We start from the raw sequence: 16061 nt of genomic DNA on the forward strand, positions 1-16061 counted from the left end.
ACACAGGATAAAGTACTCTCTCCTATACGTTATAAGAGTATTGCGAGTAACTGCAAGTCCTGTCACTATATGCAAGAACAAGGCCGGAGCCGGGATTCTTTATATTGTCATGAAACTCCAAGTTGACTGGCAATAACCCTTTAACGAACACTAGAGGGTATTTTATTCCTTCAATATATTGTCACACATGACCCTTCTCCCTAAAATCTAAAATACTTATTCTCTCACTCTTGGAAATAGTGTGGTTGTATATCGGTAAAATGAAGTGGAATTTGTAGTGCAGAATAACACACAATTTATTGCAACCAAAATCATAAGCAGTTTCAACTAAGCATAGCTGCCAAATTTCTGAAGTCCATGCGTGAGCAGGTGGTACATTCCAGATTTTTTGTTTGCATTCATTGAATTGTGCTAATTTTATAAAAGGTATGCAAGCCTTCAAATAACAGAATCAGTGGCGTAGAAAGGTGGGTGCAATAGGTGCTGCTGCCCCGGGTGTCATCATTGAGCGGGGGTGACAAAATCTCAAAAATATGTGTTTTAAACACATATTTTTACCATTTTGCCAAGCTGGGATGTCAAGAAATTTACTGCACTGGATACCACCGGACCGTGCTACGTCACTGAACAGAATCCTAAGAAAAAGCCTAGAATGAAGCAGGTAGTCAATCGGGGATCTGGGAAACTTGCATAGCAAAGTCACTTTCTAAAATGGTTGTTGTTCAAAATGTGTGCATATAGATTTCTGACTTTAAATTAACAAGAGTCCTGCAACAAAATTAAGCATGGAGCCATATATGTCGTTTTTCTTCTACCTACTTTTCACTGCAGACGATTAAATAGGTGTCATTCTGCTCTGCGACCTTCCTTTCACACTGCACGCTGGCTCTGTCAGAAGGCAGTGTGACATAAGAACCCAATTGTAATAATTTATTATATTCGAGCAGATATGTAATTTTCTTATTACAGGGGATTGGTGATGTCAGACCTAGACTTTAATAGGAAAATCAGAGAAAGGTTTTAATACAAGTATTGCTGATTTTAATGAAATAAAGTGAAGCACCAACCATTGTGACTCCAAGCATCAGTGGTGTTACGAAGTAAACTGGTGCAAGAGTTTGGCCTTGAACAAGTCCATGAAAAGAATAGAAGAGATCTGCCCAACAAATAGACCAAAGCAGCACTCCAAAAATCTGAAAGAAATATTAGGAACATACATTTAGTGAAATGCATAAACATAATTTTGAAAAAATGTGGATTTTAAACAAGGTCACAGGGCAAAGCATAATTTGATTATACATTTCGACTTATTTCCGCATGTGTGTCATTTGAATATTTAAATGTCCACGCACACTGATAAATTAGCATGTCAAAATCAAGCAAAGCCATAAATCTGCCACCTCAATAAAACAAGTGTTGGGTATATTGCAGCACAGACAGTCTGACGCCTGGCGCTTTTAAATGCAATTAAATGTTTTGAAGAAACTGACCGATTCCAACTCGTGTGGATTTGTAAAAAATATATTCACTTCTCTTTCCGTTGCAAGGTGAAGTGCCTTAAACATGCAATATATAGCGTGTTAACCACAATACAGATACCCTGCCCATATTAATCAAGGATGGAGGCTTCAAAATAGTGTAAACATACCCCTAATGAGGTAAAATATAACAGAAGAATACTACAAATATGAAACTTCAAGTTGGTGGTAATTTGCGATTTTCTTTAAAAAAACACTTTTTTGATTTTTTTAAAGTTCCATATGTCGCACATACATGCCCTTAGGGGCATCTCAATTTTATTGCCTGCACTGGATCGCATTTGGGGATGCAGTGCACGCAACAAAATTCGTTTTATTTATTTATATGTTCTATTACCTGTAATCCTCCGTAATCCATAGATTACTACCCCTACCCTGACCCTCCCAACGGCACCACCCGGCAGCTACTCCCACCACCGACCGCTACTGGTTGACACCCCACAAAATATGGGAACGATGCTTGCCGAGTCACCAGATGGAAAATGTATCTTTTGCTATCAATATCAAACTTTGAGCCCTGCTGCGTTTAAAAGAAACCCTTTGTTTACATTCTGTAGGGCTTATTGTACTCCTTACAAGCTTTCAAAGATAACAGACATGAAAGAGTCTTGATTCAGGAGGTGTAAATCAGTCTGAGCATATGACCTTCATATGTTTGTGGAATGCCCTGCCTTAAAGGAGTTCTGGGACAAAGTAAGTTCAGCGAATTCTGACATGTCAAGCCAAGCTAATAATAATAATAATAATAAATTGCATAGTTACGCCATCTCGGCGTGTCCCCGCGCTAAGTGAGAGGGAGGTAGCATTAACCGCAACTGAGGGCCACAAATGTGCTAGCCGGTGAACAGGTAGGTTTTCAGCAGATTTCTAAATTTAGCTTCCGAGCTTTCTAACCTAAGTTTAAGAGGGCGCGTATTCCAGTTCTGAGCAGCCAGGACCCTGAAAGAATGGCCCCCCATTCTAGCCTTCTTTGCCTTTGGAATTTCCAACTGCCCAGTTTCACTAGATCTAAGAGACCTCCTTGGAACATACCTGGTGACCAAGTCTCTCAGATATGCCGGGCCAACATTCTGAGAAATGCGATGACAGGTGAGTAACGTCTTAAGCATAACTCTTTTCTTGACTGGGAGCCAGTGCAATGAGTCAAGGGCCTTTCTTGACGCCGCTCTCCTGGGCTACATAAGAGCCAGCCGTGCGGCAGCATTCTGCAGGACCTGCAATCTCCCAAGACCCTTAGGCGTGACTCCCAGATAGAGTATGTTACCATAGTCAAGTCGAGATGTAATAAGAGCATGTATCATCGTCTTCTTAGCCCCTAACGGGAGGAGATCCAATGTTTTACGTAGTTTTTTTAATACTCCAAAACATTTCCCGACTACCCATCTAATATGTCCGTCATAGGAAAGAGTGGAGTCCACCCAGATCCCCAGATTTTTTGCGTCAGTACAAGGTGTAAGGGTAGGGCCCAGACTCGGAGGCCACCATTCCGATGTCCAGCTCGAAGTGTCACCTCCCACCACCAGCACCTCGTTCTTGCCGCCGTTCAATTTCAGGCAGTTCTTATCCATCCAGGAGGCAAGCTCCTGCATGCAAGCTCTGAAATTAGAGGCGGCAATCTTTGGTGACTGGGTATTGAGGTAAGACCACTATTTGTCATATTTGGAATACAACAAGAGGAGGGGAAAAAGGAAGAGATGTACTTGAAGGGAAGAAAACTAATGGTCTATCTGATACTGACAGCAAGAAATATAATTTGTAAAAAGTGGATTGCTCCCTCTCTTACAGATTTTACAGAATGAGTAATCCAGTAAAGGCAGTATGCTTGTTGAACTCTAGATGAGCACGTATTAAGAACAAAGCTAAAAATTGGACTCTGTGATGAAATGGTTTAAAGCTACATGTGAAGGGGTCCGATGATTATAACACTGACTGAGCTCTAAGTACACAGGAACAGTAAAGCACTAAAAGTCCATGACCCGACCAGAGGCATAGCTGTTTAACTGGTGTTTGATAGGTGACTGGGTTAAAGGTGATGAAGACAAGCAACACAATAAAATCCCACTCCAATTTATGAATATAGAGTAAAATTAACAAGAAAAATGAAACTAAAAAGACAAAAAATCCAATAGGGGAACCACAGATATGGATTTTAGAATATTTAAGGAAAACTTAGGCAAAAACACTTAGCGTCAGTGACAGCCAATGGACACAGTAATCCTGGCTCTAGATGTGATTAAAGGCTTACCACAATGGAGGGCAGGTCAAACACACCAACTAGGTTTATACCAGTTGGAGTTTTTACATTGGAACTTAATCTCTGAAATGTAAGTCAAAATCCTCCAGCAGGGCAAGGTTCCATGCTTAGAATAGAAGAGAGGAGTTGGCCTAATGGCTAGGGCGGTCAACCTCGAATCTGGGGAACTGGGTTTGAGTCTCGGCAATGAGGCTCAACATCCTGTGATTCTGGGCAAATTACTTAATCTATCCGTGCCTAACAAAAATGAATGTGTCCTCATAAAACACAACTGGTGCTAGGTAAAGCGCTCTGATACCCGATACCTTTGGGCCAAGTTTACGCTATATAAAACTCTGTAAAGTCTTAAAGCTGTAGGGTGAAGCGCTGTTGAATCCATTGGTTTTGATGGGGAAAGCTCAGAGTACAAAGGTTAGATTTTGCATTCAGGTAAGTATCCTCGTCAGCTAGCTTTAGGCAATGCCTGTGTGGCAGGGAAATTAGCAGCGTGGCCACTCCAAACTACTTCTGAAGGTAGCTCCCCTCCCACTTGGTTTAAAGCCAGCCTGGATAGGGGAAAAGGGTTGCCTTCTATAGGGTTCACCTTACAATTATGAAAGAGCAGTCTCCTTGACAGGTTAATGAAGTTCCTAGGTACATCTGGTTTTCCTGCAAAGCGATAAAATACCTCCCTACACACAGGCCATTGTCTCTGCTCTGGAAACAGTGTTCACACCTCATTAAGGTCATAAACTGAATGGGCAGCAGCTGGAGAACTAATGCAAATCGGCATTAGCTTACAGGAGCTTCAAGTAGGGAAAGGTATATTTCTTACAGTTAATTTTCCTAAATATTTATTTAAAATATCTAATCTATTCATTAGACTGTATTGCTAATAAATGTTATGGATAGTGGTAGAATCATTATTTGACCTCATCACTAACCGGAGAAAGCAGAATTAATCATTTATTCCACACTCTAGTTTTTTCATAGAATAGCAAGAGTTTCACACAATAAAAATTTCTTTTGAAGCCTCATCACTGTAGGGACATGTTAACATTACATTTTGTATGTCTAACTTGTAAATACCATGCACCATACCTTGTGGACTACAAGGCCTACTCAGGCCAGGGAGATGTCTTCATTTTGAAAAGGGAGTTTTTTTCTTGGTAAAAGTGTTATTTTGACAGATTGGACTCCAGATTTAAATTGCAGTAACCAGGCTACACTGGTAGGCTTGAAGCCATATGTTCTCTGTCACACTAGTGGGTGGCACAATAAGAGACACATTTTCATGATATTGTATATTTCTGCACCGTAAATTATAGCCTTATAAAAAAGTTGAAAATGCCAATTGGCCAATTTGGAGTTAACCAATTTTACATTGTTTTAGGGATCAAACCACATGAGATTAGCAGTGTCCAGGTGCATAAAGTAAAAACCCCAACAGCTTCAGTCCAAAAGATGAGGGTTATCATGAAAAAAGCTAACTTTTCTCACAAAATGCAAATTGAATGTATATGAAATTTGAGAAAAATGTTTAGCCTTTCATCTTACCGTTTTGAATCTGTTCAGCACAGAGACCACAATGTATCCTCTTCTGTAATATTTGAGATAAAGGAGGTAAAAAGGAGAAACAGCCCACAGGTAGAAGCAGGGAATCCATGCTAGAATTGTGTTCTGAAAGCAGGGTGTTAGGTCAGGATTCTCAGTGTACACTGTGATGTTTGAATCCTGCGAAAAAATAAATATAAAGATAAGAGACACGTTAATCTTCTTGGGAAAATACTGCATATATTTGTAGCTTGTGTAGAAAAATGTATGTAGTCGGCTAACAACATAAATAGTGCATAGCAGAGTTATCTTGTTTTTCTATCACACTTACAACGGAAAGGTTTGTTGTTATGGCACATGCTACCTAGTAAGGGTTACTGCTCTCCAGACTTTCAACGTTTCACCCTCAAAAGAATGTAAAGTAGAACTATAATATCATGGTTAAATAGTTGTAACCGATAGGCTGTACACAGATTCCAGTAGCAAGCATTTGACCCACTGAGCAGGCCCACTGGTTAGGAACAAAAACATAGACAGAAGGTTTTGTATAAAGAAGTAAGACTGTTGTGCCTTTAAATATAAGATCTAACAGATGTGTCTTAATCTACTGGCTCAAGCAAAATCACAGATTCTTAGAAATCTTATGGTAGTGGATACTAGCTTGGTGAAGCAATGGCATAACTAATCACAGGTTAGTTAGGATTTCAGAAAACATAAAGAAACATTCATTCATAGCTTCTCAAAAAAACACACATCTGCCACACTCTGGCTGATTGTCAAGACCTTGAATTCCCTCACTTTTTACTCCAAAGTCCCACCACATCGACATCTTTGTTGAAGGGTAATCATACAGAATATAGATTGTACCTATTAGGGAAATACCTCCAAAGGAACTGTGAATGTTTATGAACATTGTACTCATCAAAAACAAGGAGGTTTCCAAGTTTAGGATGGCCTTTTTCACAATAAATGGTCAACTATGTGGAGAAGTTGCCAACCATGTTCAGTCTTTACTTTGGCCCTTGTGACTTTTACTCAATGGCTAGACAGATTATTCATTATGTTGTTTTGAACCTCCCTAAAATTGAGGGAATCTTGGGTAGATTACCTTAGCTCCAAGAGGTTTTCGCCTCCCTCTCTCTGTTCAGAGAAAAATAAACAGGCAGGTGTTGCTAACTCTTCTTTACAGCAGGTTAGGCTAATTTAGAGTGTTATGAGTCGGACAACCTTGTCAGAAGTACGGTTATCTATCTACAGGTTTTTTGTTTTAGTTAAGCGGGCACTTACTCTGATCCCTGAAAGTAGTAGGCACAAAGTAATTGATTATACAATGATTAATTTTTCATTACATACAATCAGCAAATCGGTGTCAAAAGTGATGAGAACTATTGATATTATTTCAGCAGCCATAACATGAAACAAAATGAATATTAGAAAAACCCAAGGCATCTTATATTGCACATCCCTGCAATCAATAGTAATACGTCTAAACCATACCTACATTTACACGTATATTATTGTCAACCTCCCATTGTTTGTATTGACTTGAGTAGCACCACCTCTTTGTTATGCTACACCATGTATTGTTCCTGCATACCTCCAAGTAATTCTCAGAATTATTAATCGTATTTCAGATCTTTGCATTCTCCCAAATCAACCAGTTTTCATGCATGACCCTCTCTAATTATTTGGTCTCTTTTATCCTTTCTCTCCAGTGATTCTCTATGGGAATGGGTGGGAGAACTCTGTGCCCAGCTCTCTGCATCCACATTACTATGTGAACAATGCTTCAGTTAGAGACAAATGTGAAAAACAGGCATTTGAATCAAAATATGCTTTCTTCCACTTTAGCTCCACAGATGAAGGACCTTGCAGTGTTTCTCACTACACACAGCTTCCTAAACAAAAGAATGGCAGATTTTATCTTTGCTGTGTTCTAGTTATTTATGTTAGCGCAACTAAGGTCAACCTGTTTATAAAGAAATTCGAAGATCTCACACACTCTGTTAGTTATCATCACAATTTCAAAGATTATTTTTCTGGACTAGAAGCCTTTGACTACAGACACTAAAGGATTTGTGTGATCATATGTGTCATACAGTTAGGCCTCATTTGTGTTTAACATGCACATGTCATCAGAATAAGCCCTGGCGCTTAAACCACTGTGGGGTCCCTCAAAAAGTCAGTTTGAGTAATTGTGTGTCCGCTCAGTGTCAGTTGTACAATGAAACAGCCACTGCCATGTGACCCAGAGGCAGCTGTAGCATCTTAATTGTCTCAAAATGTTCAGTCTTTTTATCTCTGCTTGAAAGGGAGGGCGCTCCTTTTCCTTTTTGGCTCACAAACTTTGGAACTGCCTTAATTACACTCGTTGCAATTCTCAAATTGCACTGTTTTCCAAAGTCGGTCCTGGAGGGGCAGATACAGGTCAGATTTTTAAGATGACTACATTTTTCTAAATGGGGATATGTTCAAAATCTGCCATGTATCCGACTTTAAAAAACCCTCTCCCGATGAAAGGATTTTTAGAAAATCCCAGAAGACCAGGCAGCTTTAACATTCTTGACTAAGCGATTGCCTTGCCTAAATCTGTCTCTAGTGCTGGGAGGCCCTATGGGTAGCCATGCGCTTTACAAATCTTCTACTCTAATCTAAATTGACAGTTTCTTCATCGCCCTTCAGGAGCCTCACCACCATCTCTCACCATCTGCTCAGCTTATTCTACTCCAGGACTTTCAATATTGGTTTTTATTAGATGCCCCTTGGAAACATGCCAGTGACTTGGGTTCAACCTGCCTGTGAAAGCTTTCCCTGAATGTTCCCTGTTTGTCATTCTGTGGAACTAAATCCAGTAATTACTTTGAAATATTAGTGTTTTGATGTGCCCATGATGACAGCAACAGTTCCATGGTTGTGGAATATGTTTGTACCAGTTATCTATGGTTTCCATGTGTACATGCATGTTGATGCAACCAACATACTGTTAACCGTAGTGTCATGGCTGAGAAGCTCAAAAAGTGTATGGCTGGTCTCAGAAACTGGATGGTCAAGCTGAAATCTGATAAAAAACGAATTTGCGGTTGAGGGCAGCAGTGGAGATCTCTGGGGTCCACCTTGGTGACAGCTGAAATTCCATCTTGTAAACCACCTGTAAAAGTCACAAAGAAATGTTGAGGCAAGTTCAGAAGTTGTCTCATCTTGCTTCCACCAACTAAATGTTTTTCTGTCTTATCTGATGGCTACCGATCAGCTCTGTAGGCAATGTGTCCCAACTTTACAAAGGCAATCTATATGTATCTATAGATTAGCCAGAGTCAAAATGCGCCTGATCACCTTAACGTTGGTGCTTGCAAATTTGACTAACCCTCACTCGAGTTAGGTGTTAGGTGTACATCACAGGATGCAAATCTGTAGATGGGTCCATTTTGCGGCCTTGTGAATTTATTTCAGGAATGCTTATACCAAATCATCTACAACATGAGTGTATTGTCATTTCTGGCTGGTTGAAAATTGCTCTAAATAAAAGAACGTTGGCTATTCAGTTTCCTACCATCACATCCTCTTAATAGCCCACAAGTCACTGTTTGCACCTACTGTCATACTCTGTGACTCTCTGATAAAGCAGTTAAAACATGTTTATATTGCAACAAAGTGTACCTCCTTCAGCATTTCTCAGCCTCCCAATTTCTCTTGCTTAACACCAAAAACCCTTAAGTGAGTTATGCTAAAGCCTATCAATATACATACGAACCAAAATTTATGTTTATGCTTTTTTATGAAATAATTCTACTGAGAAGTGATACAGGGCTTTAACAGGGATGAAACAACTGGGGTCTCTCAAAGGGGAGAGGCCAATGTAATTAAGGGGGTGGGTTAAAACACATAAGCTAAAAATCTGTGTTTAGCATAGTGTGCCGCCCGACTTGTATTTTGCTGTTTCTGCCATTGCATCCAGATATATGAAACAAGTACCATCATACCTACAACAAGTTACGACTATTGGCTTTGTCAATGGTTGTTAGTTGCATAAGATAAATAAGCAGCAACTGGCTTGTATATAATATTGAAAAAGCTTCGACTTAAAGTCCTGGTGACACCACAACAATGTTGCTGCTCCTGAGTTTCAAAAAGAGAAGGGAATCGAGAAAGAAAATGACTCTCTTTAAAGGATTTCCCTTCCCCCACAAAGTTGACCTGGCATGACGTCATGCCGTAACTTCTCCACTATTGAGAAGTGAGCATTGTGAGCATGCACACATGGATGCTGTCACTGCAGTCCGGAAAAAAACAGACCCTGTGCCAGGGGACAAAACAGAACCCGATAGAGACCTGTTTTTTAGGCCCCCTTTAAAAAACTGCTGGTGCTCAGAGCCGGTGAGACTCGGCTCACTTAAGGCCCTGAAGTAATCTATAATTGTTGCATGCTTAATTGTTTTCAAAACAACAAAAATAAAGATACTAAACAATGAGAACTTGCTAGCAATTTCACAACGGTCACTGGAAAGTAATCTAAATAAAATCATAAATTATGATGCAACATTTAATGTAATTGCAGCAGATGTCTCAGTATACAAATTATACAGCCAAAACATGCCAACTGGTTCTTTTTATCAGCATGGCTAACTCAAAAAGAAGCACAAAATAAGATACAATGTGACTTTTCGCATCTTAATTATAGCGCTTCTGTTCACAGTTAAAAGTAGAAGAGTAAATGTAATTATTTGTATCGAAACTTGAGATGACTAGTACTCGTGTAACACGAGGGCGTGCCAAAAATGTTAGGCCTGGTTTTTGGCAGTGTTAAACGTCGTTTTTTTCCAAATACTACACATACGCACCGTTCAGTGATTAATTAATCCGTATCATCCAGGTTTTCTCAGTGTTGAAAAACCGGGATAGTGAGTTTTCGTCGCTCTACCTTCTTGTGATCGTTTTGAACGGCAGGTTAGCCGACTAGATGTCTGACCGACCCTGTTTGACTGGAAAAACCACGTGAACATTATTCACAGAAGTAAACCCACAGGAAGCAGTATTATCCAGCCTGAGTGGCACACCTTGTGCGCGAGGCTTCTTTTCTAATTGCCCACGGGTAGGCCACTGGAAGGAATGAAAATGCATCATTTATAACCTGAAAAACCTCGCCTCGAGGGAGACTTTGCGTTCCTATTGTTGGGTCTCGTCACTGATAACGAGCTTCCATTTTTGAATAATAATAAACCTAAAACATGGTATTGTACGGCTTTCGCAAAATGCATTAAAAAGCTACCAGACCACCAAGGAGACCTATGTTATCCCCTTGTGGTTCTGATCTTGCCCCCTTGGAGGCTATAGTGACACTTGTCTTAAGGATTTTGAACCAATCACTGAGACCTATGCCAAGGACAACACTCACTTTATTAATCTGATTAAGACGTAGATTTTCATTTTTCAAAAGAAATATGGTTCACACTGGCTTTAGAATTACTATATATTAACATCCCACAAGAACGAGGGTCTAAAGTGGCAGAAACCTCATTTAACCACAGTCCCACACCCGTCCAAATCCCTACTGCGTTTATAATTTCACTCCTTCCTAATGCCTTAACAACAAAAAATGGGTGGTTCAACAGTAATTATTACTGTCAACACAAGGGAAATGCCATGAAGCTAAATTTGCCTAACATTTAGTAATTCTTTCATTGATGCCCTTGAAAATACATGTATATTGAACACATACAACCCTTTTGCACAAAATATCAAGAGGTGGAAAAGCTATAAGGACAATGGGGCAGATTTATGAAGGGCTTGCGCCACGTTTACGCCGCCGTTGCGTGACGCAATGGCGCGGAAACGTGGCGCATCCCTGCGCCCTATTTACAACGTGACGCATCTATGAGATGCGTCACGTTGTACAGCACTGCGCCATGAGGAGGCGTTCCTGCGCAGGGGGGGCGTTCCTGCGCAGGAACGCCTCTTGAAAGTGGCTGAGTGAAATCTATGAGATTTTACTCAGTCACTTTCAGGGCAATGCTGCGTCAAAACCCTGCGCCTGCTTGAAGCAGGCGTAAGGCTTGAGGCAGCATTGAAAGAATAGGCCCCCCCAGAGCATTGCTGGAGCTGCGTCGCGCTTGCGATGCAACTCCAGCAATGCGCCACATTTCCGGCACAGATGCGTCACGCATCTGTGCCGTTTTTGCCCCATGGTGCGCCGCATCATAAATGCGGCACACCATGGGTGGCGTAGCTGTGGAGCACTGTGGCGCATGTTAACTGGCGCATCCCTCGGGATGCGCCAGTTAACATAAATCTGCCCCAATGTCTTTATGATCTGGTCCTGATGTGCCAACAATTTATCAGAATGTATAGCCACGCTGAACTGCTCCCAATCTGATCTGCGCTTCACATATCATAGCATACTGCACTTTTTAAAAAGTTTTATCTCAGATATACGCAATGTTCCTTCAAATTTTTTTCCTCTGTGTGCAGCAGTGTAGGGTCTCTGTGCGCTGCAGCCATGGCTCTGTGCGCTGCAGCCATGGCTCTGTGTGCCACAGCCATGGCTCTGTGTGCCAGGAGCCAGATGCTCGTGCATGCAGAGCCAAATATCACTCCAAACTTTTGCTTGGAAAAGTGAAAAAAGTGAATTTGCATACATACAGCGCCACGTTTAGGTCTTAATGCAAGTTTGAAATTTGGATATGCACGCCTGACATGAATTGGTTACACAGGCAAGTACACTTCAGGTTTAGAAAAGCACAAGACTCCAACAGTGGTACCATCATAAGATTTTACTAAAGATTCTTAACTGGAGCGCTGTTCATTCGGTTGGGGAAATGTTGGGAGCCTATCACCCGCGTAGCTGGGTGGGTGCGGGGGGGGGCGGACCGCCTAGGCGGCACAGTTTTGGCGGCGGCGGTTGCTCTGCACTGGTGGTCCGTTGCGGGGGCCTTTCTCATTTATTTGAGGACACTCACTGTCCCCAAATAAATGATATAGGCCGCCGCAACTGACCACCAGTGCCGGGCGGCCGCCGAACCGCCCCATTTGAAGTGCAAGCAAGCTCACCTGCTTACGCATGCTGCACGCACGCACACACAAGCTGCACGCACTGGTCTGGTGAGAGTGCGAATCGCGACTGGGTCACTGAGGTCAGGACATGCAGTCTCCTGGGCAATGCTAACCTCCCATGCACTGCCGGGCGGCATGCTGCCTCTTCTGGTGCCCTGCCCCTCGTTCGCGGTAGGAGCGGGCCGGTCTGACGCTGCAGTATATGAATTCAATGGCTGTACAGCCGAGACAGGACACATGAAGGCGGGTGGCAGGAGGCACAAGCTGGCGACCGTTATGCTCAGAAGGCACGCCGCTGTAGTTGAAGTTCCCGAGGCACCCCTAGCAGGGCCGGCTCTAGGCTCATGGTGGCCCTATGCAGGGAGCGTAGGTGGGGGCCCCGGAAGAGGGGGTCCGGTCGGGGCAGAGCTCAGGAAGGTGTTTTAATAATACGTCCAGAAAAGTCCTTAGATGATTGACCAGTACCTGCGGCTGCTCCTACCCTAAATGATATGATTGATTGATTGATTGATAGGAAATCTGCCTTTTCAGAGTGGTCACCTCTTATTTTCTGTTCAATACTTTGCTCAATACTCGCTGTTACACAATACTTGACCAACAGGAAGACATAGGAGCCCTATTCCTGATATTCCTTATATTGCTTAGGGCATTACCAAAAAAAATCTCACTATATGGAGTACACAGACCACCAGATCCTCAAACGATAAACACCTGCATAGTAATAAGCCCTGCAGAAGTTCCACAGTTGATCGAAATGCTTTGGATGTTATGGATGTTTTTTTTAAATTGATGGTGTGTATAGTAACTTAATTATATGAACTTAGAAGACATTTATCAAGCCGTTACTTAAGCAAACCACGTTGTTGTAACAGCATATTTATGTAAAACTCCATAACAATAGAGTGTGCCTTTCCCCCTCTTCACGTAGTGATTTATTTGTGGGTCTTTGTTAGGGTTGACCACACAGGAAAGTGGGCACCAGCAACACATAGAAATTTGGTACAACTGATGATTCAGTACAATAGCCACAACAGCCCTTTTCACCATGACTGAGCAGAAATTTCAAACCCAACAGATGAGCACAATAGTCATACTCGTGGCAGTGTAAGGGTGTGGCAAAAGGACTCAGGTTAATGAAGAGCAAAGAGCAAAAGCAATAGGATGCATCTTTTGCTACCTGTTGTGTATCTACCCTACCAACACCTACATTTAAAGTAAGACTCACGTGATCAGCATTCACAGAGCAGAAATAAACAGCAGTAAGCTCATGTAATTTTTCCAGCCAAAATTATAGGTCTAGAAAATTGGGTCTACTTCAACAGCTTGAAAAACTGTGGTGTTCAAACTTCCCAAACTGCATTAGGCAATGCGGAATTCTGTACGGTAATCCTGCTCCGCCCGACTGGGTATCAGGGCCTTGGTAGACTTTATGTCAGTCATATGTAACTATCTAAGTAACCTGGCGAGGTGACCATAGCATTGCCAGTCGGGACGCATATGACTTCCTAATTATGATGTGAGTCGAACACTCAGGGGCCGGAAGCAGTATATTTCAAAATACAAGGTTAAAATTCATGCTTTCAATGCATATAATGTGGCTTTAGATTTTTTTTTTCGAATGTGCAAATAAACAGTGGTTGCCAAGCAGTGACTCGTAAACCAAAAACTGTCGAGGATTCTGATGGGGATTCCAAAGCAGTTGCTTCAGTGGGCAGGAAAGGTCGGGTTCTGAGAACCAGAGGGTGTGTAATTTAGAGGCACATTATTTCCCAGCATGACTGCGGTAGTATGCCTCTAATTGGTAATACCCATTATGGAAGAATTCATGCGCCCTGTGTATCTTCTGAACAAATATTTGGCATCGTATGAGCTCAACAGAATATTTCCCACATGGTGCAGGCACACTGTTCATGTTGCTTAGCATATATAAACCCTCTCCTTCTGATGAAATACTTGTTGCTAATTGTTTTTCTTTTTGCTATTTGCTCAAGGTTTATTAATATGTACCTGTATTATGAAAATTCACTCTTTGGCCAAACAGGTTAACCTTTAAGCCCCACATCCCGTTCACGTGCTTTGCTGAAGCTTCAGAATGAACAGACCCAGTGACGCAGGGATTAAGGCTTTAGGTGGAAATTGCTAGAACAGGTAGTGAGATGCTCTGGGTAAGAGAATCAAGAATAGTCTTATAATGCAGTTTTCACTTACTCCGTATTCGCGCATCAGCCCTGCCACTATGGTATATTTTCACATCAATATATTTTACATTAGCTGCTCCCTACCTGGCGTTGAGTGCCAGTACGAAACATAAACGCTAGCGGCGCGTTTTATAAAAGTGGTGGGCTGGCGCTATCATCTTTGTCTCTTCCGTGTTAAAAAACATAAGTGAACTTGTGTAATTTAACGTTCTCATGTGCACCCCAAATCCTTCGGGTCTGATTATATAAAACTGCAAACATTACACGTTCCAAACCTGATGCTCAGGGGTGGGTCTTTAGTTTTCAGTAACCACCCGGCACCCCTCTTTCTGTACAGGTGTCGCCTTACCTGGAACCAACCAGCTTAGCAAACAATTAGTTCCAATTTAGACGTGATAAATATGGCAGCGTATCATATGTAAGTACTTTAAACACATACTGGAGGCGCGTGACCACCGTGACGCGTCAGAGTTGCGCACTGCGCACAGCGCGCGGGGGCTGACTGTCCCAGGGCCGTCACGTCATTGGTAGTAGGTCTGATTGATGGCCCTGGGACCCAAACTGCTGGCTGGCTGGGCAAGTAAGCAGGTGAAACTGAAATTAAAACAACAACGCTGCACTGCAGTCCCATTGCTTGGTGGTAATATACAGGGCCGGTCCTAGGCATGGGCGGTATGGGCAGCTGCCCAGGGCCTCGCGCTCAGGGGGCCCCCTGCCGGCCCCGCAGAGTAGGGAAAAGCGCACTTGCGCAGGCAGTAAGGCACTTAGAGGGGCCTCACATCTTCCCTTTCGCCCGGGGCCTCAGAAGGCCTCAGAAGGCCTAGGACCGGCTCTGGTAATATACATAACTGGATCGGGCCGCCGGCTTTAGGAATTCAACCTGGCTGAGAGTGATTAGTGTGTATGACCCATCAGATTGCGGACCGGGATCGGAGCCGTAGGCCGCCAAATCCTGCCAGGGGACCGCCAGTGTGATCCTTCCGATCCGATCCTCGTCGTGGCGGCCCCTGGGGTTTGGCGGCCCTGTGCAGGTGCACACTTTGCACATGCCTAGGGCCGGCCCTGCCCCTAGTGTGCTATGTAGCGCTGAGGTGCCAATAATATATGCAGTCCCCTCAGCCGATCACGCCACACGAAAGAATTCCTGCAGCTGAGCCTCAAGAATTCTGCGCGAGTCCCGATTAGACCGCGGCCGCACTGTGCCAGTAGTAGTGTCAAGGTAATTAGCTTCATTTAACTTCCCTCACCCCGCCCACCATCCTTAGCTCTCTCATAACAATCCTCACCATTAGAAAGAAAAATAAAGTAGCTTAAGTTTGCAACCACCAGAGTAACACTGTCTTTCAAGCCGAGATGATTTACTTCACAGTACTTCGTTTATTCTCTTAATTTTTTACATTCCAAGCGCATTTGATAGCAATCCTTGACTTCAGCTCTATTATGATTGTGGATGAAATGTTTACTGTACCCTTAGCAGGCAGGCTGAACAGT

The 16061-nt window shown here is 42.6% G+C and overlaps 1 protein-coding gene across 1 annotated transcript in view; it reads right to left on the bottom strand.

Annotated features, from left to right (window-relative positions):
* ABCC3 (ATP binding cassette subfamily C member 3) overlaps positions 1–16061 on the bottom strand; it is a 624389-nt gene that overhangs the window by 370472 nt on the left and 237856 nt on the right. The window contains exons 2-3 of the mRNA XM_086930544.1: positions 5329–5505; positions 1068–1193 (exon numbers count right to left, since the gene is read on the bottom strand). Of these exons, the coding sequence (XP_086786670.1) occupies positions 1068–1193; positions 5329–5505 (303 nt within the window). The remainder of the gene's footprint in view (positions 1–1067; positions 1194–5328; positions 5506–16061) is intronic.

Source organism: Lissotriton vulgaris, chromosome 7 (genome assembly GCF_964263255.1).
Source record: "Lissotriton vulgaris chromosome 7, aLisVul1.2, whole genome shotgun sequence".
Classification (NCBI taxonomy): domain Eukaryota; kingdom Metazoa; phylum Chordata; class Amphibia; order Caudata; family Salamandridae; genus Lissotriton; species Lissotriton vulgaris.